This window comes from Ischnura elegans, chromosome 7 (genome assembly GCF_921293095.1).
Source record: "Ischnura elegans chromosome 7, ioIscEleg1.1, whole genome shotgun sequence".
Lineage (NCBI taxonomy): Eukaryota > Metazoa > Arthropoda > Insecta > Odonata > Coenagrionidae > Ischnura > Ischnura elegans.
In genome coordinates, this window is record NC_060252.1 from 19,161,013 (window position 1) to 19,186,746 (window position 25,734).

Sequence of the window (25,734 nt, forward strand, 5' to 3'; positions counted from 1 at the left end):
CTTTATGGACTCAGCCGTAATGCACTAATTATGCGAAAAATCCGCCGAGAAAAAAAAAATATGCCTAGACCGGGATTCGAACCCGGCCCCGGATCCCTCGATTTCCGGTCAAGTTCTTTAGCCATTCAAGATACCGAGGCGTCATTCTCTCCCGGAAATCGAGGGATCCGGGTTCGAATCCCGGTCAAGGAGAATTATTTTTTTCTCTGTAGATTTTTCGCACAAGCTACTGTAACTTTGAATCGCTTTCATAAACATATGCCAGAAGAGTTGCATTTCCTTTTTTAGTGCACGTGCGTACAATGGCTTTATATATCTATATCAATTCACCAAAAAGCCTTGTTAAAACATCGAGCTTAAAAATCGAATGGTCAGTTTACGCTCAACGTTCTCGCGTTAATGGTAAAAAATATGAGTCCCCAATGTATCTAATGGCGGTAGGCTGAAGCTCTACTTCATTCAACCACACTTCGTACTCGGAGTGTGGGTCGAAACTTAACTGTTCGAAGGTGAAGCACGTGGTCCCTCCGGTGTGTAAAACACTATCTGCGTTTTGTTTCGTCCCAGAGTTTTAGTTAAGTTTCAACCCGAAGTACTTTTGACTCCGATTTCGTTTCGACCCTGAGTTTAGCTACCCGGGTTTAAATCTATTTCATTTCTGCATCACGCTCCTGGGAACAAAACTATTGAAATTTTACTGGTTTTGACTTTTGTTTAGTTTCACTTGCCAGCCCCGTTTTTAAGCAAAAATCCTCTTGTGACGAAATAAGTTGCCTAATTTGTGGTATTTTGTTGTGACGGTATTCGTAATTTCATACACTAGACATAGATTCGTAGACTATCATGCGTCAAATAGTTGAATGTATCACTGGAATTTCTACAAAATGACCCTTTATGAGTTTCCTAGCCTGCCGAGTCTGCCTCGAACATAGCTCATAGACTTATGTTATTAAATATGAATTTTAGCAATACAACTTAAGGGTAACGTCTGCATTCAATACTCCTGACAATGAAGATTAAGGCAAAAAGGCTTGGCACGTTAGTAGACATATGGGAATGGCTCGAGTGGTATGGGGATATTGCTGTTAAAAATTAATGTACTTGTAAATTTTTGTCAATTCCTAAGTATCAGAAAACCATGAATTTCATTAAATAAGCCTAATATTCCTTTGGATAATGCTTCCCTTTATTACCATCGTTGGTTATAACCGTAATGGTCCTAGTTATTATTGGCTTGGTCTCCGCAAGCTTTTGCTTCCGCCTAATTTTTTCAAAAAGTTAACTTTGAGGCCCTGGCGGTCCGTGGCATAGCAGGGAATTTTGTTCGGGGGGGGGGGACCAAACCGAGAGGGGAAAATTTTTAAAAAACAGGGTACTAAGTTGAGGGTTTTCAACTAATTTTTACACTTTTCATAATCGAAAAAACTTCATTTTTTCAAAGGAATCTTTTGTAAATTCATGATTTTTCAATATTTGGTATTCTTTTGTGATGCAAAGTAAGTGTGTTTTTATACTTCGGGGGAGACGGGACCCTCCCCCTAGCTACACCACTGCTGGCGGTAGTAGTTGATATTAGCCGACTTAGAGGAAAATTTTCAGATCGCAGACCCTGATCTCAGTCCACAACTTTTAATAGTTGAGAGAATATCTGCAGTGGATAAGTGCCCTTGGGCTAGTAATGTAGAGTGCCCGTATGATGTAGAGTGGGCAGTCCCCACAAAAGAAAACTTACAGGGAGTATGTTGGGGCTGATTTATGTGAAAAAATTATGAAGTGATATTGAAAGATTTATTTGATGAAATTTGGAGATTTTTATTAGTTTCTATTTTTTATTAAGGCAAACCTTTAACTGTACAAAAGAACAGAAATGGCTCAAGTTCGACAGTGAATTCAGTTGCAGAGGAAGCCTAACAATTTAAGGAAAGATTGAAAAGTTTTTGCAAATATGTATTTATAGACAGTGGTAGTAGTGAAACTGTTAAGTAATGCAATCGGAGAATAACATAATAATAAAATGCTATGAAAATCATTTTCTTGTAATTATGATATTGTAATACGGACCTCCAAGTCGATTGCTGGATATCCCTACAACATTATTTGGAGGCTCATTTGGATGTTTGACAGATATCGGTAAAACGTTAATTGGATTGACATGGACATTGCACAGATGTCATATGTTAACACCGACAATGTTGAGTGGATGTTGTTGGCATATTGATTGCTGCTCAGTTCTTCATAGAGGCTAATTTAGGTTGCCCCTCTCTCCCTTGCAATTAGCAACCAAGCATACTCCAAAATCACACGTTCATGGTTTGTGGCATGGTATAGCGGAAATGCTTAATAATGACTGAATGAGACATTACATATTTTTTACTCTATTTATTGATGCTCAACGAGTTTGTGATGTACTCTACAGCATTGTCAATTGCAATGTTATTTAACAAGATTGTCCTTATGTAACAGCTCTTTCTTAGTTTTTAAATTTATTCGCTTGAAAAAATATCATTTTCCTTCAAGACACATGCGATTTTTGCTTCTAGGAGGGGCAGCTGCCCCTAGCTGGGTACGCCCATGAATATTAATGCTAATGAAGAAAAGGTGAGGGGAAGAGCGGTACACGGGTGGTGGTCTGTATTGCAGGAAAACAAAGCAATTTTGTTTGGAGCAAGAAAAATGTCCTCAGAAAACCTTCGTGTGTACTCAAATTGACTTATATCAATACTCATTTGAAAGGTCTATTCAAGCACTATAAAAAAATGTCGTGGTCATTATACACAGTGTTGGTAAGTAATCAAGTAAAAGTAATCGGATTACGTACTTGTAACAATAACTTTCACAGTAATATGTCCTTGTAATGATTACTTTTCACAAAACGTAATTTTTACTTTTAATTTACTCCTTACGGTGAAAGAGGAATCGTTGCTTTCATTATGCAATGTATTATTTTGTAATTGTTAATAGCTCATAATTGATGATTACCTTACTGATTTCACTGATTCACCAAGGCCTATAGATAACTTTGATTTTCTGGGTACCATCATTTTTTGCGATTAGGTTCAACCACTTTTATGCTTTACCTTGCTTACAATGGGTACAAAATATGACAGTCCTAGTGCCGTTGCAGCAGTAACAATTGTATGTATCTCAAGTAAAATTGCAACTTTAGCTATTCCTTTAACTCAACTAATCCACATTTTTACTGCATTATTCAGTGGTCTCCTGAGTACACAATCTTACAAAAAGTAATAGTAATAACTGTCATTATAAAGAATTACTTTTAAAATCAGTAATGTGTACTCATAATTGATTACTTATTTACGAGGTAACTGCAATTGAGCCCAGTTACTTTTTCTCAGAACTTTTACCAACACTTATTATACCAATGAAATCAAGCCTTATTCTATCATTTGATACCAAAAACATCAAGTAAGTATTAATCAAAATATGTACCCTTCAACCAACCATATCTCGCTCTACATTCCATTTAGATCATTCCTTCAATAATGGTTCTCGTTGTTGCTTCACAAGTCTCGTTTTTATTTGTTCCAATTTCTTATATTAACCCTTTCCACCTCAAATTATTTTCTGAATATAGTTGCTCCTATTATCTAGTTATTTTTTTCAGTTTTCTTTTTAAATTGAATGGCAGGTGATGAATTGATATTTTGTAGTTTGTAATCCACGTAGAACAGTGAAATAGAAAGTGGTTATTACTTTAAGTTCTTCACAAACGAACCCTCTTCTCGTAAGAAAATCAAGAACAGTTTTCGCTACTCATATGAAATTATTTCATTCCTTCCAATGCTCATATTTTATGAAATACGACTTCTTCATGTACATTATGGATGGTTTAACATTGTTAAACTTTCAAAATATTTACATTGTTACCCTAAATAAAGCTAAAACTATGAAAATCCAATAACGAGCTACACACATCACTGAGTGATTTGGCATCAGAAGTTCATGACATGCTAGACATGTCATTTCAGCACAAGGGATTAAACATAGTGTTTTACTCATTCGCGAAAAAACTTTTGAATATGTATCCTTTCAAAAGTTAAATGCTAATAAGTTTTCAATCGTGAATAACTTGAAGAATATGGATTGGCCTAAACATAAAGCTTCATCCTACTTTTATTGCTTAAAAAATTTACTCTTCCCATCTGACTTACTTTTACTATCAATTTCCAATTAGGTTACTTGGAGAAAAAAAAATTTCCACTGTTAAGAAGTGATAAAAAAACACATCAAGGGTGGAAGCATTACTTATGTTTGTTGGCACATTCTCTAGCAGTAAACATCATTTTATGTCAATTGGTTAAAGTCCAAAGACTTTCAATTTTATATGAATGTAGCTGATTTTCAGTTACAACTAAATGCTTTTGTTGAAATTTTGAAATAATACATCAATTGATAATTCAGCAATATTTTTTCTTCCATTTGACTTAATAAAAACTAAATAGCAGGTTATTATGCCAACGAAATAAATTATCAGTTATATATGCATGGTGATCACTGTTATTAAAAATGAACAAAAAAAGAAGGCCAGTCCTTGCAAGGTTAGACTTAAACTTCTTGTTCCACTACAAAGTAATCATCACAGTGATCCAAAGAGTATCTTATTACAGTGGTGGATACGTAAGTACAGGCACCCGGGTGCCTGCAGGGCCACCTGCATTGCCGAGCATTGCAGAACCACAATTGTAACTTTTTTCATATCATAAGACGGCATTGTCTTGTAAATGCATATTTCCAGTTTAAATAACCCTTTTTCAAACTTTTCATGTGACTTTATTACTTGTCATTACTACATAAGTAAAGGTGGCTCAAGATATCTTTTGTGCCTCCCCCCTTGAATTTTTTGTATCAGCTAATCAGCTACTGTCTCATTACCAGCTCACATGTTGAGTGTCACTTAAAACTCCGATCTTAATGCCAGGGGCATTTAAAAATTTAATCCTGAGGGTAATTGGCAGAGAGGGTGAAATGGTATGAGTGAAAGTGGTTAAAGACGATATAGATGAGACTTGGGGGACTTGATAATGCCATAGTAAACAAAATACGCATTTTACTCATAAATATTGAATTTAAAATTCCATCAACTTCTGAAAATTCCAAACAAATCATCAACTTGTCCAGTTTAGGTAAGTCATGTAAAGAAACAGAGGAACACCAAATACGTCCACCCAAAATCTTTGTCCAGTAAAAGTAAATTTATACCTGAGGGATAAAGTGTAATAATGCAAGCCACTTATTTCAAATACAATATAATATACAAACATATACATTGCCAACAGAAATAGTTGTTAAAAATAATATGAATCACAGTAAAAGCAAACTTTACAAAACCTGTTCTTCAAAAACGTAGCAATACATTTTACTAAATGCACCTGGCCCAACATATCAAATATCTTTCAAAGATAACAGCAATTAAAAATTTTGAACAGCAACACTATGTTAAAAAATATCCATCATTTATAAATATCATATAAAAATTTAACATAAGCATTAGGTTTTCAGAATAATCAACTCAGTCTTTCAACGGTATATTTTAAATGTAAATGCCACTAAGATGATCCCCAGTAAAGAAACTTAATCGGAGGACTGAATTGAATTTCAAAGTACTATATCTTCAATAAGTACACATCCAACCCAATTTTTAATGTTTGATTTAAAGTCAAAATAGGTAACTTCTTAAAATGCAAACAAAGTGATTTAATATAGTAGTATGAAACACTAGAATGATTTTAAAAATTGTTAACAAAGTAGAGTAACTCTTTACGTTCAGTAAAAGGAACATTATTTTAAAAGGTGGTCCATTATGTTAAAGCCTTGATTTAGCAATAACACTTAATGACTTCGACAATATAGTCAACCAAAGCCAGTAAAAATTTGCTCAGCAATTTCCATTCATCATGCTACCACTGAGCACCAAAACTTCTTTTAACTTTAAAAACTTAAGTCCAAAACTTCACACAGACTAAAGTATCTAGATCTATATTTTTGAATACAATGGAAGCTCTAAGGAATATGTCATTTCAAATAACTATGGCAGAAAAAAAAACTTCAGCATGCCACAATGGTATAAAAACTCATTCCATTAATGAATACTGCAGAATTCCAACAGGAACTCTCTCAACACTTTTTACAAAAGACATATCATCCTGGGACCAGATTTGTTCCCAATTTTTCAGCATATTGCAGCAAGATTTATCATACAGTCATGCCTCATGTGGATACCCCTAATTCATGAATAAGGGAACAGCAGATATCATCCCATTTAACTTCTCTCAACAAGTTATAATTAATGTTAATGGAAAATAAAATGGTTTTCACCAGCCATAACAGAAATTTTTAAGATTAATTTTCAATAATACATATAAACAAAATAATAACACTACTAGTCAATAGGTCATCAGGGATGCCTTATAAGATAGTATTCCAAAATTAAGGTATTGGTCTCAATAACCACCCATCATTTGTAGCCAGAGAATGATCAAGTTCTAAGAACCAAAATACATTGTATGTAGTAGGAGGATGAATTTAAGTACACACATCATTAGTTTTTGTGCTTTCTCCGCAAGCTTTTGCCCGGGAAACTGCCATAAAGTACTGCCATCTTGTAGTGCCCTCCTTCAATCTAGTGAAACAATAGGCCACGCACTAACCTATGTATGAAACTTATGCATTTTTGAACTAAATTCAATACATTTTTAACTCAATTTTTCACCATCCTCAAAATGGTCAATTTTCACCCACATCCCAAGGTAATAAAATATTTTATCATTGGAATTTTGAACAAGAAAATGCTGCTGACATCAAAAGACCATTAACATTGGCTAATGGCAACAGAGACTTGCGGTAAGTTACCCAAGAATAAAGCTTTGAACACCATCATGTATTTTCAGTTATTTCAAGAAAAATTTTCAACATTGTATGAAAAGGGAAGCAGAGTTCAATTTCTCCAAGCAAACTTCAACCGCAGGGCAGAGAAATCAGAATGGTTTTGTACATTTTTCTTTAAAAGCAAATCAGGTTTTGAGTTAAACAGTCCTCATCAAATTGCAGTCACAGGATAATTCAGAAGTGAACATCCATTGTAATTTGTTGGGGATTATACACAGTTGTTCTCATTCCTCTCAAATGGAAAATGTACCTCAAAATTCAAACTTCCTGTATGATAAACGAATGGTCAGCTAATTTCCCCAAATGCACGGAGCATGAGCATAACTTGAAATTGGATTCATAGCTACAGCAGCACATTACAATACAGATTTTGGTCAACCTTCTCATTTCCTGGATTTAGTTTTTTCCTGCTTAATACTAAAATCTGTGCAAGGTACAGTCTTATGTGAACTCCACAAGGCCAATCTCAATTGAAACACAACAAAAAATTAACCCCATCCCCATTAAAAAATAATACCTACATTTGCCACAACAGAAATCACTCCCTATGCCTTGGAATGTTATATTAACAGAACATAGTTTCAAAACTATTTCTTATCTCACAGGTATAATAGCAGCCCACACTATTAAACCATGGAAGACACCTCCGAAATGAAAATACATACGCCTTCGTTTTGAGCAAGATAATATAGGGAATACACCATATGAAAACATTCTCTGCACAAAATGAGACATGGCTGAATAAGTTTTAAAAAAAACACCAACTTCACTATTAGTTTGCATGGAATTAAACATATAGCTGCTCTATAATTCTCTGTCCATAAATATACATATGTACACAATACAGGTGATTTCATAAATACTGCATACCTTTCCACTAATAAATATGGGTAATTTTATACTGCCATTGTAGCTAATTTAAGTGTACATTATTACAAAAACACATGCTCTAGTCCAACACTGTCACAATGGTGCGACAAACAATGTAAAAGGAGTAAAATAATAAACTTCGAAAAAATAACTAAAAACCAGCACGTGAACATACTAGTATGTAACTACATATTGCACAGATGTTTGTAAGACCAAATATATGTACATTCTTGTACTCTCTTGAGATACTAAAACTTATTGCACTGGCTCAAGTTTTCAAAAATAGTATGTATCACAAAAACAAAAAATCTAAGATACTTTTCAAGATCATAAAAATAGAGAATGCATGAAAATTTTTTAAGCCTTAGTGAAATGATAAATGATTATCATCTACTTCTCCCCATAAGGTTACTGTATATTAGTAATTGACCTCATTTTTTTAACTTGAAAATACTTTGGGAAGCAATTTTTAAAATTATATAATCTATCAGTGGAACCTCTGCTATGCTTAGCATTAAGGGGAAAACTAACCAAGAAATGCATAAATGTTTTACCTTCAGTTTTGAACATTGCATTCCATATTGGTAACCTGTTTGAAGCACTATAACAATATGGTCTTATAATAGGTATCTTTTTAAAAAATAATTACTACCTATAATTAATATGCTGATTTTAGCAGATTCACATGTAATGTCATGCTAATCACATGAGACATGGATATATAGCAGTTTGTATTCTGTGATTTGTAGCAAAAATAAAATGAAAATTAATGAAAATTTGTATTTTATGCAAATGTTGTGGAAATGTTTTATTGAAATGAATACGCGGTTGATGTGTGGTAATATCCATTCTAATTCATGCAGGTCATTTTAAATATTATATTTTTAATATGCCATAGATCTATTAAGTGATTAACATACTCGCAACTTTCAACTTCCTTCGTCTATATTTCAAGAAATAACAGAAAATTGAAGGTATGTACGTCACAAATGGCTATTCAGGTGAGCAAAAAGAAAACTGGTGAATTTTATAATGCCTTAAAATGGAAAATAACGACTGGGGTAAGAATATTTAAAATTCTGTGCTTTACGTTCATTTCTTAGCATTAGTAATTATCAATATTGGCAATTTTCAAAAAGCACTTTTATTCACACGACCAAAGGCAAATTCAGGGGAGGGGCACGGGGGTATGTTCCCTCCCTCCTCCAGAGGCTTAAAAATTAGACAAGATTTTTGAAACGGTTATCATTATGTTTGTTTTGTTTTGTGTATTACAGAGCCTCAACCATTTAATTTCACATTAATAACTTTCATATCAAAATAAAAAGATTATTTCGAACATCAATTGTTGAATGTTGTTTTTTATCTTAAATATGAGAAAACCGATTGCCTGTCAGACTCTTGTGCCCCCTAGAGAAAAATCCTGGATCCTTCCATGTACATGACCAGTTTTTGTGTTATTGCCAGGTCGGATCACAAATCAAGAACCTCACAATAACGTCTAATAAAACCATTCGTGTTAATATTTTTGTGAAAAATTGGTGGTAAGTTTTAACTTACAATAGTTATTTGATTCTTACACAAAATTGGCACGTCCCTTAAGAAATAAAAAAACTGTAATATATTGCATAAATAAGCCACTATTGTGCTTTGTCGCAAAATAACCTCGTATTGCATCAATTTGTGAAATTATGTAAATTTTATGATTTTTGTGCTTCTCTACAAATCCCCTCTGCCTGCCCTTCTTCCCAACATGAAATTCCCTCTTCAACTAAAAACAGTCAATTACCCTTCACCCTATATGTGAATAACACTCCTTTCCTTCCTTTACAGCATTGCAATCTTCATCATTCTTCCCCGCTTAGCACTCATTCCCACCACACACTGTCTCCTTCTTATCTCCTCTAACAGTTTCCCCAATTCAATCATAAATTGTGGCTCATCATCTTTGTGTTCTCTCACCAAATAAATAGAAAAAATAACAACTTTTCCTCTAAAATTCACCAACTCATTCCTACCTGTGCAGTATTCAATTATAAGGTTATTGGTTAGTTAACTATTACTTATACAACTACTTTTTTACATAAAGTAACCCATGGTTTCGATAAGTTATCATCATCATCAACCATAAATTATTGCTTATTTATCTAATTATTGTAACCTAGTTGCCTAATGAAGGAAGAGATGAATTTATGAAATTGATGCCAGAATTGGGGAAAAGAATGGATAAAGATATTTGTTTATGAGAGTGTTGTCCTAGTTTTCAATAATTTTGTAAATTTCTAATGGCTCTCTTGAATCTAATTCTTGCTGGTCGTTGCATAATTTCAAAATATTCATCTTAAAGTCACTCCCACGGTGACTCGGGTCTTGATGATTACTCATCGAAACCCGAGTAAAAAAAAAAGTAGTGGTATAAGTAAAAGTTACTGAAGCACGAAACTTCAAAATTCCCCCCCCCCCCCCTCCTTAAAACAGTTAAGGTGAAGTAGGTCCATCATTCAGATGGTTGGCCTTTCCCTGACATAAAGAGTTGGTGAAAAACTACTTGGGTATTAACAATACAAAAAAATATACCTACACGAAATATTCAAAACCAAGGTAAATCCCAGTTTTTCAACGAAGTGCTGAGAAGTTTCAGGTCCACTCCCGACCCTTTCCCATTGATTTTATCTTGGCACATTATTTGGCAGTAATAAAAATACATCCAACGAACCGAACTTCACCGATTCGATTGGATTGAATGGGCTCAATGCAGCAGAATATCAAATGCAACTACTTATCTCATTTCTCATTTTACCACACTTATAAGCTAAAGTCAAATGCACAACACAGTTCAGTAGAAGGTATAACTTGGTAATCACCTCAGTTAGCATGAGTGGAAATGTGACATAATGAAAATGAAAGAGCAGGAGCAATATCCACAATTTTAAAATTTATTAATACCACCGGTTTCGCTTTTCAGCATCATCAGGTCGATCAGATCACCTGATGATGCTGAAAAGCGAAACCGGTAGTATTAATAAATTTTAAAATTGTGGAAATTGCTCCTTCTTTTTCATTTTCACCATGTATTTCCTTTATTCCCTAAGCTTTTGTGCTGTTATACCTAATAAATGAGCTTCAGGGTTAGTAATAATAATAATTTAACCAATTGGAGGGAAAGGAATACTATTGTAAATAAAAATACCAAGCACAAAAGCCAATAAAACATTAATTTAAAAAGAGACTCTGCCTGCCTGCAACAGTGTGCGATTCATTCTAGCAGTTAAAATATGGCAGTTCCAAGAGCAACTTATATCCTCACAACCAGGGAAGTCTTGATAACTATTACTAAATATTTTTAAAGTTTTTGGATCCAAACTTGTGTGCCAAGTGAACAATATAAACAACTGAAAAATATTGTAATTTCATATTGGCACATTAAAAAACAAAATACTTCAACTGAACTCAACAATTCACTCACTTCTAAAGAAAATTTACCTTAAAATGATGGAATTTAATAGAAAATATTATCATGCCTCATTAATGGTCCTACAAGGTTTACTCAGAGCATAATTGGCCACTCATGAGAAATACCACATAAGATCAAAAATGTGAAGAAAAGGGGGGACTTAGCTTACTAATCAAGAGAAAATTATAGACTTCAGTTCAATGGAAAATAAGAAAACTAAAAATGAATTATGATCAGGGGCGAATACAAAGAAGGGATGGTGGGTATTCAATTTACACTAGATATAATGGTAAATTTGCTCGGACCCGCACTAATGCTGGGTTACCCCTTAGTCAGCCCACCAACCCCTCCCCTAAACCCTATCCTGGATCCACAACTGGTTATGTCGGAGAATTATCTTCCACATTGAGCTCTTCTCTCGTAAGTTTAAAATAATAGAATACAAAATCTGCCACCCACTTTTCATGAGTCGGTAATATCATGAGAGTTCTGGTTCATTAATTTGTTTAGAGAGAACCGCTCATTTAATGCAGCAACCTGCTCAGCAAGAGCTCATGATGTCATTGACTAGCCAGCAGTTGATAATTGGCCGTAAATACCTCAAGAAGCAGGCAACAGATTAAAAAATGGAAAATGCTTCTTCCTAATTTTCAAACTCTATCACAACAAAACGAAATTGGTTGGTGGCCAAGCCCTGCAGTCTAGATTAAAAACAAAGGTTTAAGCTTCAAAATTCCCTCATCATCAAAGCATTGTGCAGTACCCATCACCTGAATAATGAATACAAAATTTTCTAGCCAGTGCATTAAAAACTTATGGGATGATTTAAACCATTACATTTGGCATTTCTCATGTAAGTCAATATACAGCAATTTTTCAACTGCAATAACTGAACAGGGGTTTTACAAGCATTACATGGCCACTACTTCAAGCCCCTATATCATCTGTGACCCATTCACCTGACACAAAATTAATACATAACTGCCTCGCTGAAAAGGTATGCTGCACAAAGAATTTAACATGCCATACAAAAAGCACTTATGCCAGAGTAAAGGCCATCATAAATTAGTAATTAAAGCAGGAAATTCAAAATGATTAATTGAAAAACACTGTGGATTCAACCAGTACATACACCATTAAAAAAACAGAATTATTTTTTAATATAACCTATAGTAATATAAAATCAGAGACTGTAGTCTCTGATTTTATGAAAACTGTAGTCTCTTACATAAAATATTCCTCTTAAACAAACGCCTGCAAAATACCAACAAATCATGGATGATCCAGCCCATGTCAACACAGCAATTATCTAAAAATACTCTTTCAATGCTGAATATTATAGACTACATGAGCTTTCATCACTTCAACAGTGTTAATTTATCTATCTCCTAAAAAGAGACACTTTGGTACAAAAATATTCTTTAGAAATAGGAGCAAAGTCACAACACTCTGCAGGATCATCAAAGGCATTTTCCTAAACCAAGATTTCTTTCAGGATATAGAGTCATCCATTATGGATGAGGTTAACATCAACTGTACCATTAAATGGCCTTGCCGTAGTAAAACCTGTGTGTGCGTGGATCTGCTTTGGGATCCTCATGCGTGCGACAGCATCCCAAGTTCCAATGACCGTTCCAACGATTCCCAGGAATATTATGAATATGTCAAAAAGTTTCTGCTTCTCAGTGAGCTTCCTGAAGAAGAATCGAGGTCATTGAGCAATAAACAAAAAAATCAAACGGTAATTAGGGAATCATTGATCCCCCAAGGTGCTTCCCAAGCAGTGCATGGAAAAAAGTGACATAGAACACAATCAATGAAACACTGTCAACCAAATTATCATTTCAAATGGACAAATTTCAAGATCAAGTGACAATTGGAACTCTTTACCAGACACATTTATGAAATAGGTGAATTTAAAATGAATATTGAAAAGAAAACTGAATACATATGTGGCAAATTGAGTAAAAGTTAAACCGTCGTTATTTTTCATTTTACTGCTATTGCACATCCCAGGTTATAAAGTAAAGTTCACACAGCTGTTTCTAAGGAGTATTTATAATTGTTTGGTTGATATTATAGGATACAACACTTGAGAAACACCAAAATTCTGAGAAGATACGAGAGAATAAATATATTAACACGTTGCATACGGATGGCAAGAATTCTCGTCATTTTTTTCCCGAATGTTCCGGACGGATGACGAAAATTCTCGTCATTTAGGCGTGTCAACCTAAACAATTTTAAAGCGTTCAATACGTATTCGTTAGTATGTTTTCAGTTGTTGTTCGTTATTCATAATGAATTGATGCATCATAACATTTGATTGGATAAAGTCATATTCTAAACATTAGCTTTTGAACCATGTTTAAACCGAAGGCATTACGCCCTAACAGGCATATATTTCCAATCTCGGCGTTCCTAGGAATTTAAATACCCCTGTACGCAACATGTTAAGAAAACCTTGCGTAGAAGACAAGACAACTTCCAACAACAACCAATCTTCACAATGATGACTAATGATGGTGATGAAACAAGTCATGCTTACTTTTCAAAAATGATCAAGTGAATGATTCCAGGCAAAATAAATGCAAGTAGTGTGCAGCAAGTAGCACCAACCAAAGCCATCAGATTACCAAAATTGGGAACTGCAATCACAATCATCCCAGTCATGGACACCACAACAAACCTTAAGGCATTCTGAAAGGAAACATAAAAGCATGCCCATCACTGTCAGTTTCCTATCAATAAATTCAAAGTCAAAATAAAACTTACACCAGCAACACACAAAGTAACCTCTAAGTGCAAAAATTGCACAGAAGAAAATGTCATTTGCCTTAACATAGATTCAACTAGAAAGACAAATTTTTTCCATAATAAACGGCAATCCTTACCATAAAATGAATTTCTGTCTTTTCAATGTACATATGTAGTACATAGGTCCCTTCACTAAAAGAAAAATTTTTCACAAGCAAAATAGGATAAACTTCTGTCATTAAGACTGTACTTACCCCTTTGGTAATATCATCTGAAGTTAGTAGTCTTGCTTCCAAAAGTTGAATCGCCGGAAAAATCATAATAGGGTAGGTTAAGAACAAAGATAAACAAAGGCATGAAGTCACCAGGTTGGCAAAATTAAATCCTTTGTCCGTGGGGAGATTGAAAGTGATTATATCACTAGTTTCTGCAAAACAAAATACACACACAAAATATATTTGAGTAATTATAAAAACATGAAAAATTCAACTGATAAATACCATTAACATATGACATACAAGGAATAATGAATTATTAGGACCAGGATGAGAGGAATAGATGATTTCCTGCAAAGGGCTGCCTTTGAATTTGTAGTCCCTCAACCTGCTTTGTTTCACCACTGTAATCAGATAGCAAAAAAAACAATACCCAGGAAAATGCTAAAAGATTGCAGATGAAATACTTGTAATTTCTTTCCATATTAATGGATATGTATCAAAATCCAGATTTTTTCCTCGAGGTTACAAAATTTCTACAAAACACTGCACATATTTTTAATTACCAACTGACATTGAACATAATGGCAATATATTTAGGTTGAAACAAATTATTTATTAAGATAATAGATATTAAACCTCTATATGCCAGATTTATACCAATTTCCCATGAATGACAGGACTAAATATAATTCACAGATGCCCTTTCTTGTGAGACTATCATCACATGGAATTGCCTTATTTTTCTTTTAGGATGCTGAATTCAGGTTCTGCACAGCCATTTTATGCATCCTCTTCTGACGATGCTATGAAATTCCTATGCTATCCCCATTTTAACTTGTCCTGAACTGATAGGGGATTCATTATGATCATCTTGGCAATACCACCTCCACATTTTTTCTTCCTTTTGCCCTTTCACTCTCTGCTCGGCATGATAAAAAGTCCATTCACTTTAAAATGGAAGATTTGGGAGAATGGACTCGTTCACCAATTCCATATATTTTACTGTCAATTGTGATGAAGTTTGAACAATTTACAGATTTTTCAAATTACAGGGTTCCCACTCTATCTAAATTATAAAACTCACAGTTGTTTCCAGGTTTTCACGGTCTAAATATCGTAAAATTCACGGTCTGTTGATAAGCCATTTTAGGCAGAAATATTGATGACGTAACAATCACCACCCGCACGTTAACTAAAAATTTATCAACAGCGACAGACGCCGTGAATTCAAACGTAGCAATAAAAGTGCTATTTCTAATGACGTCACCTATCTATATCAAACAAAAGGTGAAGCTTAAGGTTGTGAGTGGAAAAATGGAGGGAGCAGAGAGGTAGGGAAGTAAAGAAGTGTCTGATTTTTCGCCAGGGTTAATGAACACCGTTTGCCGGTCTTCCAGTCACAGGCTCAAGATCAATGTGTCGTCGTGGCACAAGGACCAATAATTGCACTTCGAATATACGTGTGGAGATAAATGTGTGGACAGTGTCTTATGTGGTATGATTTCGATATCTTTTTTCTTTTGATCTATCAATTGTTGTTCCTTTTCCATAAGTTTGAGAGATTTTTAAGGTTTTATGATGAAATTCACGGCTTTTTCCAGGTTTTTTCACGGTAGACGAAATTCACGGCTTATTCACTCTTTTAAGGTTCTCACGGTTAAGTGGGAACCCTGAATTAAAAGTGTTAATCATATATATTCTAATTTTTTGTAATGCAACCATTATTTTTTTAAATATGGACCCCCAATCCACACTAAGTATGTGTGCTGGTTTGCCATAATCTATTCATTTTATGTTTGCGGGTGAGCTTTCCTGAGAGCCCAGACACTCCGAACGTTTTCCTAATGGGGAAGGGGTAGTACTGAAAAACAGAGAGGAGTAGTGAATTTAATGTAGCCAAATGTACATAGCCACCCTACTTCGTAACTGAAAACCTGTAAGGGTGCCTTCAAAGCTCTGCATTGCATCGACTCCATGAGAGCTTCCGCCCCACCAGCAAATTTTGCCCCTCACAGCTCTGCGTTGCGAAAACAAATGAAAGGCAAAAAGTGTCGGCTCCTTAAAAATCGGCCTGGGAGCACATGTATCATCTAATGATTTTGAGCCAAATGCACAATGCATATGTAGTCTTGTGCATTTTTACACAATTTCATTTCTTAAAATATTCTTCTTAACGATAAATATCATTTGAAGTTAATATGGTGACCATAAAGTCGATAATCGTGCATTTAGTGATGGCCCTCTGCCTATGTATTATTATGACCTTCAAAATTTTATTTTCTAACTCGGAATATATGAAAAATAACAAATTACATACACTCAGTGAACATGACTAACGTGGAATGTTATCAGGAATATTTATTTATGATAACCGTTGTTCAAAGAGGTTGTCCTACTCATGTTATCTAAATAGCTTCGACTGAGCAGATCATGAGGGCACAATTATTAGATATAAATTGGAATTCAAAAGGCCATAGTCACCAACAAGGAGCTCTCACACTGTATTGGGACCGCATAAAAAAAGTTACAATGAGAAATCTTCTCTAGACAGCCATGCTTTCATAAGTTTAGTAAGCAAACAGAGAAGTTGCTGGCCACTTTCCATGAGTTGCTGATGTCATATGAGTTCTAGTTTATTTAATGGTTTAGAGAGATCTTTTCATTGAGGAAAGGATTCGCTCAAAACAGAGTGACCAACAATGGAGCACATAAGACCTATGCACAATGTGAAGGAGAAGTTGAAAATTGACTAAGGGCTTGGTAAAAGTTTATGATGTTATCAATTTGTCTGCAAAAAGGGTTTATGTCAAGCAATTAGCTCCAGAGATAGGCACTGGATTGAAAATTGGAAAAATACTTTTTTTACATATGTCGTGCAAACTTTATCACAATAAAAAATTAAATATAATAGGTGAACAAGTCGATTCTCCCAAAGCAGCTAATCTACAGTTAATCGATTTTTATCATGCCCAGCAGAGTGTGAAAGGGCAAAAGGAAGAAAAAATGTGGAGGTGGTGTTGCTAAGATGAGCATAATTAATACAATATGGGAGGGAAATGAAGAGGAATAGAAGAATCTCACCCTATCATTAATGCAGAAACAGTCTGCTACTGCTAAATGGCCAATTTTTTGCCATTCTTTCACCAAATTTAGGATTTTTCACTTGCTTAACATTCTCTCACTCTGTCTCATAACATTATCTCAAATTCTGTATATGGAGGAAAGCGCTGAGACAACAACTAAAATTCATTGTACATATTAAACTAATATAATCATTGAAGTAATTGTCTTTAAGGTTGGGTTTCAGGTTGTATTGGGGCATGGTGTTTGCATTAAGGTTAAGTGACCATATCTTGGAAGGGACAAAGCGGGACACATAGCGTACCAAGCATTTTCGCACACAAAATGTTTGGGGTGGGGCAATTTTTACTTATCAGAATTCCTTACCGTAAACATAAGAGTTAAAGAAGCAAGTCAAATAGTAAAGCCTCGAAAATGAAGCAATTTTTAAAGCAAAAGTACAAAGCCTGTGAAGATGACTGATGCCCTATGGGTCAAGCCAAAGCCCAAAAGCCAAAAACCAAGCAAAAACCAAGCTAAAAAAAAACAAACAGGAGCACAGTCTAAGACAAAGTCAAAAGACCAAATTCTAAAACCACAAAGAACATGCCACAAATTACAAAACTTTAGTTTAGACGCACAACTTACATTCTTCTGTGGCCTTTGTCATTATCAAGCTCTTTTAACTTAGTTTATATGCATTCGTCTAGAAACAAATTAAAAAGTCAACTGATGCACAGTCTGTCTTCCGGAGACTGTCGAGATATCCATACCAGATACAACGCGCAAAGATCATTCACCCCGTATGACACCCTTAAGAATGAGACAGGAAAGTAAAAATGTTGGTCGTCTAACTAAGACTATGAAAAGAATGATCACAGGCTTCCCAGCATATCGAATCATGGAAGGTGACTCGGGATTTCCACCGGGTCAGGTTCTCCAACTCCATCTCAGCCGACGTTTCAATGAACTAGTTGTCCATCGTTATCATACCCTGATGACAATGTACAACTCGTTCATCTGTCGGCTAAGACTAAGTTGGAGAACCTAACCTGGTGGAATTCCCGAATAACCTTCCATGAAGACTATGAAATCTTACGTTTTTGGTGCAAGCAGAAGGGAAAGAGGGAGGATATGACCACGGGCATCTCCACAGGATCAATCCATCAAAACAATCATCATTGCCAGGGCAATTAATTCAGCTTAAAAGCCAAAAATCATGCCATAAAGTTGATCAAACTCTCATACAATATTAAAATCTATAGCATTAAAAGAAATGTGGTAACCTTACCTGGACCAAAAGATAGGTAGCCTGATGTTCCAAAACACATGTACAGGAGGGTTACGCCAATTAGAGTTGATGTCAAATAATACGGAAATTTATGACGAATTGACAAAGCAAGTGAATGCTCCAAGGAAAGTATCATACCAGCACCCTAAAACGAAATAGTATTGATTCATGCCAATGGATCACGCACTTCCATACAATATTTTGAGACGGGGAACGTCAAATACTTACTTCATAACAATATATTGCAACAGCAAAGAAAAATGGAAATCCTTTTAAGGAAAATTCCTTGGGGTGGAATTTGACAACGTTGAAATGCTCAAAATCAAACCAGAATACAACAGAGAACGCAAATAAGTTAGTTATCTGTGCAAATAAACTGAAAAGAAGAGGAATAAGAATTAAAACAGTAAACTACAGTTGCTTTCCTGAACTATCTTTTGAAGGAAAAATACAGAATACCATTCCACTCACCTGAAGATTGCCAATTTACTTAAATGCCTGAGGAGGGTAATGAAAAATAATGGGGGTAAAATTAACAGCAGCCAATGAAAGTGAGTAAGTGATGTAAAAAACTTGGAGAGGTTTTCCATAATAAATATCAGATAGGCACAGCAAAAGCCTGAAAGGAATCAAGAGACCAAGAATTTATTTCCAGGTGTCGTGGGTGACATCATAGGGAGTTGTTATCATTATGTTTCCAATCCTTACCTATTTGGGATACGAGGACCACTAGGTCTATCAAGCCACGTCCACTGTCACCGAGAGCATAATGCCCTGCAATAATAACGACCTCGTTATGTATATTGGATCTATTTCACGTGAAAAATGGAACGCATTATTACACGACAGCATATCACTCACCCACATCACCATACGTCAACAATTCATCAGCGTCATTGTTTTCCGACTGAGCTTCAGCATCACTGTCCTCTTCACAACTTAACAAAGGCAGTTTCAACTCAACTCGATTGCCACTAGGAAGTAAGATTTCAGATACCTGAACCTTGGCATTTATCCTCTGGTTAGAAATGAGCTTGCGTCTTAAAATTTCTTCCTTACACTCGATTATTATTATCATTGATTTCACGCTGAAATACGCCACCACGGATAAAATTGTGATTCCTTCTAATATACCAGCCTGAAAAATCATAAAACAGGTTCATCACTGCAGCTTAAGGTAAACGATGCAGCCACGTACGCTGCAGCAGTCTTCGAATAAATAAATATGAAGAGCGAATACAGTAACAACAATCAAAATCGCCTGATAATTTACCTCTTTAAAAGCATATGGTAATCCAAGAACCCCCGCTCCTATGAAGGATATGAAAATATTGGCCACGATTTTCACTGAATTATCGGTTCCGCTACCTCGAGATATTCCAAGAGCCATTTCACCGTAAGTTTTGTCATACTATAACGTAAACAAAAACAAATTCACATTATTCGTGAATTACGAATGCATGACACCTGTTGAAGTTGATAACATCCTCTAGGCTAAGTGCCAACTCACCCAAAAGGGAGAGAGGAAAGAATTTCAGCGTAGTTTTTGAGGTGTCTATGTACGTGTTCATCCCTCGACAACTATTTTAGCGATGGTAATTCAAAGAATTTGTTGCTCTTGAATTTACGACATTTCAGATGATTTCAACGGCACATCCCGGGCAGGGTCACTGAAATAACAATTGAAGACCAACCAAACCCAAACAAAAAACGTCACCGATCGTCACGCATTTTACTGCACAAATTTTACGCAGTGCAAAAAAATGTTTGCAAATATATATCCTGAGTAATTATAAATTTCCATGCATATAAAATTTAAATGTACGGATATCCATTGGTACCGGCGCATTTTAAGCTTGTTTAGCTTGGATTATGATCTTTTGCAGCATCCCAGATGATTGTCATCTCCATGGTCGTCTGCTACTACGCAAGGACGCATTTCGTTGAGCAATTTTTTGTATTAATTTGAAGCATATGATTCTGTTTGTTTATTATGTCTGCATAAATTATTCCTCTATGCTTAGTAATTACTGGAGTAAACAGTGCACTCTGTGTCCCGTAATATACCCTCTTAGAGAGGTTAGAAGAAAATGAGCCGTTTTATCTGTTATGTAGGTGGCAGTTAAATTCTAATTTGGGTGTTGTGCAATCTGTACCCGTGATATTTTATCTTTGAGTGAGTATCCGTGTGTTTTATCTTTGTGTGCCGTCACATCCTAATTTTCAGAGAACCGTGCGGAAATGTTCGGTGAATTCGTTCAGTAGCTACACAAACCTGGCAGCCATGTCCACGCAGACGTCAAAGGTTCCTCTGGACTACAACCGCTTTCTCAATGATGTGTCCATTCGAAGGAAACCGTCCAAAATTAGAGAAATTAGTCAGTACTCAATGGTGAATCATTAATTTTACATGTACTCGCAAATATCTTATTTATATAAATATTTTGGTTGCATTCCATTCCCTTCAGCCGCGCTCTTTGCTAGCGCTCCCTCCGGAACAGTATTCTTTGCTGGCGGTTTCCCCAACCCTGAAACATTTCCTTTTGCCGAGACAAAATTTACCCTGAAGGATGGAACAACTTTCACCCTTACTGGGAAGGCTTTGGAGGCCGCTTTGCAGTACCAACCAACTCCCGGGTAAGTCTGAAAGAGTTAAAAATTACAATTTGTTTTGCTCCATGTAATTCACCTCCAAATTTGATGAAATTTCATCCAAATTCCCTAATTTAAGAAATTTTAATGTTAGAGTATTGAACTATATTCCTAGGTTTGTCTTTCGAAATCTTTCTGTAGGCCATAATCCATTCTTTCATGCTGCATATTCTTTCTTTTCTTAATTATCATTACATTTGAATATTTGGTAAGGATTTCGTTTGACCATCTTAATTGGTTTTCATGCATCAGCTTTCGATCCTACAGCAGTCCATGAATCAACTTCGATGAGGTATTTTTATTAGTTAATTGTAATATTTTTTCACTGAAGGGAAAATGAAACTTGAATATCTCTGTCCTAAATATTAAATTTGTATTTTGTAGTTACAAATTAAAATTTTCTCTAATTAAACTTCAGAAAAGGATAATCTTTTAGCTCGGCAAATAGTGAACCCTTATGCGTGTTCTACATCAAATAAATACTTGTGGTTATTACACCAAAACTGGGCCAGCCCTAGGGTCAGTTTAAAATACCCACAAATTATTTCTTTCCTTATATTGACACTATAATATTATACAGTTCCCTTATATTTATGGTGTTGAACCCTGTTTTAATGAAAATATTTTATTTGAAAGGGCATTAAAACAAAAAATCTTGATACTATTCATTATCATCACTTGGAATAGTTAAATATAATCATTCCTCTTCATAATGGACTGATTTTGATTGTATTGATTGGAAGGTAAAAGTGGAGGCAGGTAGAAAATTAGGAGAATTTGGAAGTATCAAGAGTAGGTGACATATTTTTAACACCCAAATTTGCCTTCTTCTGATATTGATGAAAGAAGGGGGACTGAGTAGGTATGGCCGCTAGATTGCTAGCTTCCCACCTTGTGGTTCAGGATTCAAATCCTGGTAATGGTTGGCATTTTTCAAAGAATGTCCAATTCCTGCTAGAGTTATTTTTGAAGGACACTTCAAGCACAGCACTATCCGCCAGATGGGACATTCATTGTACCTTTGTACATTTTACCCTGTTATACCTTTATCTTGATAACCTACTAATGCTGTCAGATTTCTCTCCCCCCTTCCTTCCCTACCCATCCCTCATGGAGCAAATTACCTCAGATGTCTGTCACTTCCTCCACATACTATACCATACCATGCAAAATATGCTGAAGACAATTTAGTGCAATGCTGCACTGCACCTTAAAAAAAAAAAAACATTAGGCCATTTTTTTACTCATCCGATTTTTTGAAATTAAATATTTAAGTTGAACTAATTCATAATTATTAATAATTTTGCACTGTCTAGATACAATTTTTATTATATTCTCAAAAAATATAACAATATAAATTTAAAACAAAAAATATAAATTTCTTCCCAAATTTCAAAATTCACACATCTAGCTGTTGACTAGGAAATATTTGTTTGAAACATTTTACTTCACTGGCTGTGCCAAAATTTTCTCATCTTTTCTGATGCATCATAGGTTGTTTGTGGGAAACATGGTACCACAGGTATATTGTACTATGTTTTTTCCGAATAGTTTTTTTGGTTTTATGTATATTCATTTCATTTATTGCCAGGCTCATTTTATATTTCAATGCCAAAGTTGCATTTTTTTCGATTCCAGCTGTTCTAATATAGAGTTATTCACAAGGTTTTCCTGAAATGATTCCAATCTTTTTATTCATTTAATGGGAACTCATTTCAACCTCCGTGTAATGAAATAAATACGGGAAATGGTCAACGATCATATGTTAATTTATGAGGATACATTATTTATTCCAAAACGGAAAAATTCCTCTCCATCACGTTTGAATCTTTGGATTTCTTTCAATCTCCTAATTGCTATTCTACAGTGTCACTCCATTATAAAATTCTGGGGTAAAAACTTGGAAAATTTTCTCTCTCCTTCAGCTTTTTGATATTTTTTTGTTTACAAATTTTATGAGTTTTTGATCCATTTATAAGAAATTTTTTTTTGCAAAATTTTAACCCGGGATAGCTTAATGCCAGGTGAAATGAGGACCCTGGGCGGGCTTGGGGGGTTACACTCCCGAGGGCAGAACCTATAAGCCTTCGATTTTCACCTTTGCACCTCGGGAGGAGAAGGACAGTGTAAGGAAATAAGGATGGAAGGCGTCGCCGCGATGTGAGCCCAATGATGCCTCCAGGGAAAGTAGAGGGATGAGATAGGGAAAAATATCCACCCTGCCAAATGGACGACGGGGCCCACTAATAGCGAAACCATGATTTTTTCTTTCTACTACTAGATTTTCTCTTTCCTCTACATAATTTCTATTTCTAGAAAGAAAAGATTTCCCTATAAGGAAGAGAAACCCAACGATTTTCCGTATACATAACCAATGCCAGTGGGAACCCAAGTTACTAATGATGTTTGGGTGGAAAACGCACCAATGTTGAACTGCAGAATCATTGAGCCAAGCGCTCCGATTGGCTGCGAGTTTGCCCTGTTGCCGGAGTCTCTGGACCAGGGACGCAGCTAAAAATTAAGGCTAGGGAGGTGGGGGTTTTAGGCGTAACTAATACTTACGGGTGTGGGGGTAATGCATACCCACCAGGGTAAGCGGGAGTTGCGAAATTTTTAAAGAATAATCGTTAAAAATGCGAGTTTTACTGCTTTCTGAGGGATGTTTGATTAATCCTAACACTATTCTATGAGTACTACAGATCCAAATAAGTAAAATGAACTAAACTTAAAAATTTCTCTGAGCTCTGGGGGGGGGGGGGGAGGGAGGGTTATCCCCCTAAACCCCCCTCGCAGTTCCACTGCTCTGGACTACTAATACTTTGAATGCATTGCCTGCCGGAAATCACGTCTTATTGTTAGTGAAAACATCTGGCCTTGCGAACCCATTTAAGCGTTCGACATTCGGATGACTGGCAGCGCTATGGTTGTAAGTTCACACTAAAGAACTTCCCTCGCCCATTACCAACGACGTGACACGTAAATGTGTAGAAAGTCTTGCGGTTCGTCTCTACAGTGGCGCAGCGAGGGGGGCGGGGTTTGGGGGATAAACCCCCCCTCCCCCAGAGCTCAAAGATTTTTTTAAGTTTAATCCATTTTACTTAATTGGATTGATATTACTAATAGAATAGTGTAAGGATTAATAAAATATCCCTCAGAAAGCCGTAAAACTCACCATTTTGAACAATTTATCTTAAAATTCCGCAGCAATTTATTGATCTCGCACCGACCGCTTATCCTGGTGGGTATTCCATACCCCCACACACACCGGTATTAGTTGCATCTAAACCCCCCCAGCTTTAATTCCTAGCTGCGCCCCTGCGTCTCTACGTCACGCGATCTCATCCGGCAACAGGGCAAACTCGCGGCCAATCGGAGCGCTTGGTTTAAAGTTTCGGTAGTTTAAAATTGGTGCGTTTCGGACTGATCATCATCATTAATTTTTTTTCCTACTGTCATCAATAGTTCCTACTGTAATCAATAGTTCACTTAATAAATGTGTCCTTGAACCGTGCCGTTAATATATCGTTGTGTGTAGTAGGAAGGGGCAGGCCTTATGGCGTGGCTTATTTATTTAATTTTTCTCGAATTTTTATTTCAGCCTTTTAAATCAGGGGTCTTCAACCTTTTTAAAGGAAGGGCCAAAAATCGATTTTTCATCGTATAGAAGTCATGACACTTTATACCATCACATCAATAAAATAAAATAATTTCAAAGTGCAGTAATCTTCATTGGTCAAAAATTTCAATTAATCAATGCGGTTTTTTACATTGTTTATTTTTGAGGACTGTGTCGATGTATATTTTATATCGTGTGGCGAGATGCAATATTTTCTGTAGCCTCTAGGGACCGCAAGAAATTAGCCGGCAGGCCGCGGATTGAAGACCCTTGCTTTAAAATGTGCTATGGGGAGTGGTATTGTAATGTTTAAAAAAATCAGATCGTTTCCCAGCTGGGGCAAACCGGTCTTTTTTACGCTTTACTGTCACCAAAATGACGTCAATTAATGGGCCAAGCTTTGGCGCACGGCCGGTAAATACTGACGTCAACCACTTTGCTAAATACCTTAAATTTCAGCGTAAAAGCTGTTAATAACAGAGCAAAATTCCGTAGTGGAGGAGCCACCTATAGGGATATTCAAATGCTGGCCCACCTAATTAACCCTCCCCTTTAAACTACGGTGTTGCCATTTTTGTGACTGTAACCTTACTACGCGGATTCTGGGGAGAACCATGTGTAACACTTATCTTCCACAACCTTTTTTAATTCTTTTCAAGTACAAATTATTTCCTCGTTTCCTTCCTTACAGATCTTTTTTGAATGGCTTATTCTCACACAACAATCCCCCTTTCATCCCTCAACAACCGTTTAGCTACCTTCCATCAGGGGCGCAGCGAGGGTTTGGGGGTTAACCCCCCCCCCCCAGAGCTCAGAGAAAGTTTAATCCATTTTACTTAATTGGATTGATATTACTAATAGAATAGTGTAAGGATTAATAAAATATCCCTCAGAAAGCCGTAAAACTCAC

At 35.7% G+C, this 25,734-nt stretch overlaps 2 protein-coding genes across 2 annotated transcripts in view; one reads left to right on the plus strand and one right to left on the minus strand.

Moving 5' to 3' along the window:
• Positions 1-10,791: 10,791 nt before the first annotated feature.
• On the minus strand, positions 10,792-20,259 carry LOC124162086 (amino acid transporter AVT3B-like). Its single transcript, XM_046538462.1, has 10 exons — positions 20,067-20,259; positions 19,830-19,967; positions 19,418-19,694; positions 19,265-19,330; positions 19,028-19,175; positions 18,785-18,932; positions 18,557-18,701; positions 14,242-14,414; positions 13,779-13,930; positions 10,792-12,924 (listed from the first exon to the last, which is right to left on the minus strand). The coding sequence occupies exons 2-10, from the start codon at positions 19,944-19,946 to the stop codon at positions 12,735-12,737; spliced, it is 1,416 nt and encodes a 471-aa protein (XP_046394418.1). The 5' UTR covers positions 19,947-19,967; positions 20,067-20,259; the 3' UTR covers positions 10,792-12,734.
• Positions 20,260-20,483: 224 nt separating this feature from the next.
• Positions 20,484-25,734, plus strand: part of LOC124162355 (kynurenine/alpha-aminoadipate aminotransferase, mitochondrial-like) — a 59,627-nt gene continuing 54,376 nt past the window's right edge. The window contains exons 1-3 of the mRNA XM_046538865.1: positions 20,484-20,667; positions 20,784-20,934; positions 21,025-21,193. Of these exons, the coding sequence (XP_046394821.1) occupies positions 20,647-20,667; positions 20,784-20,934; positions 21,025-21,193 (341 nt within the window). The 5' untranslated portion in view covers positions 20,484-20,646. The remainder of the gene's footprint in view (positions 20,668-20,783; positions 20,935-21,024; positions 21,194-25,734) is intronic.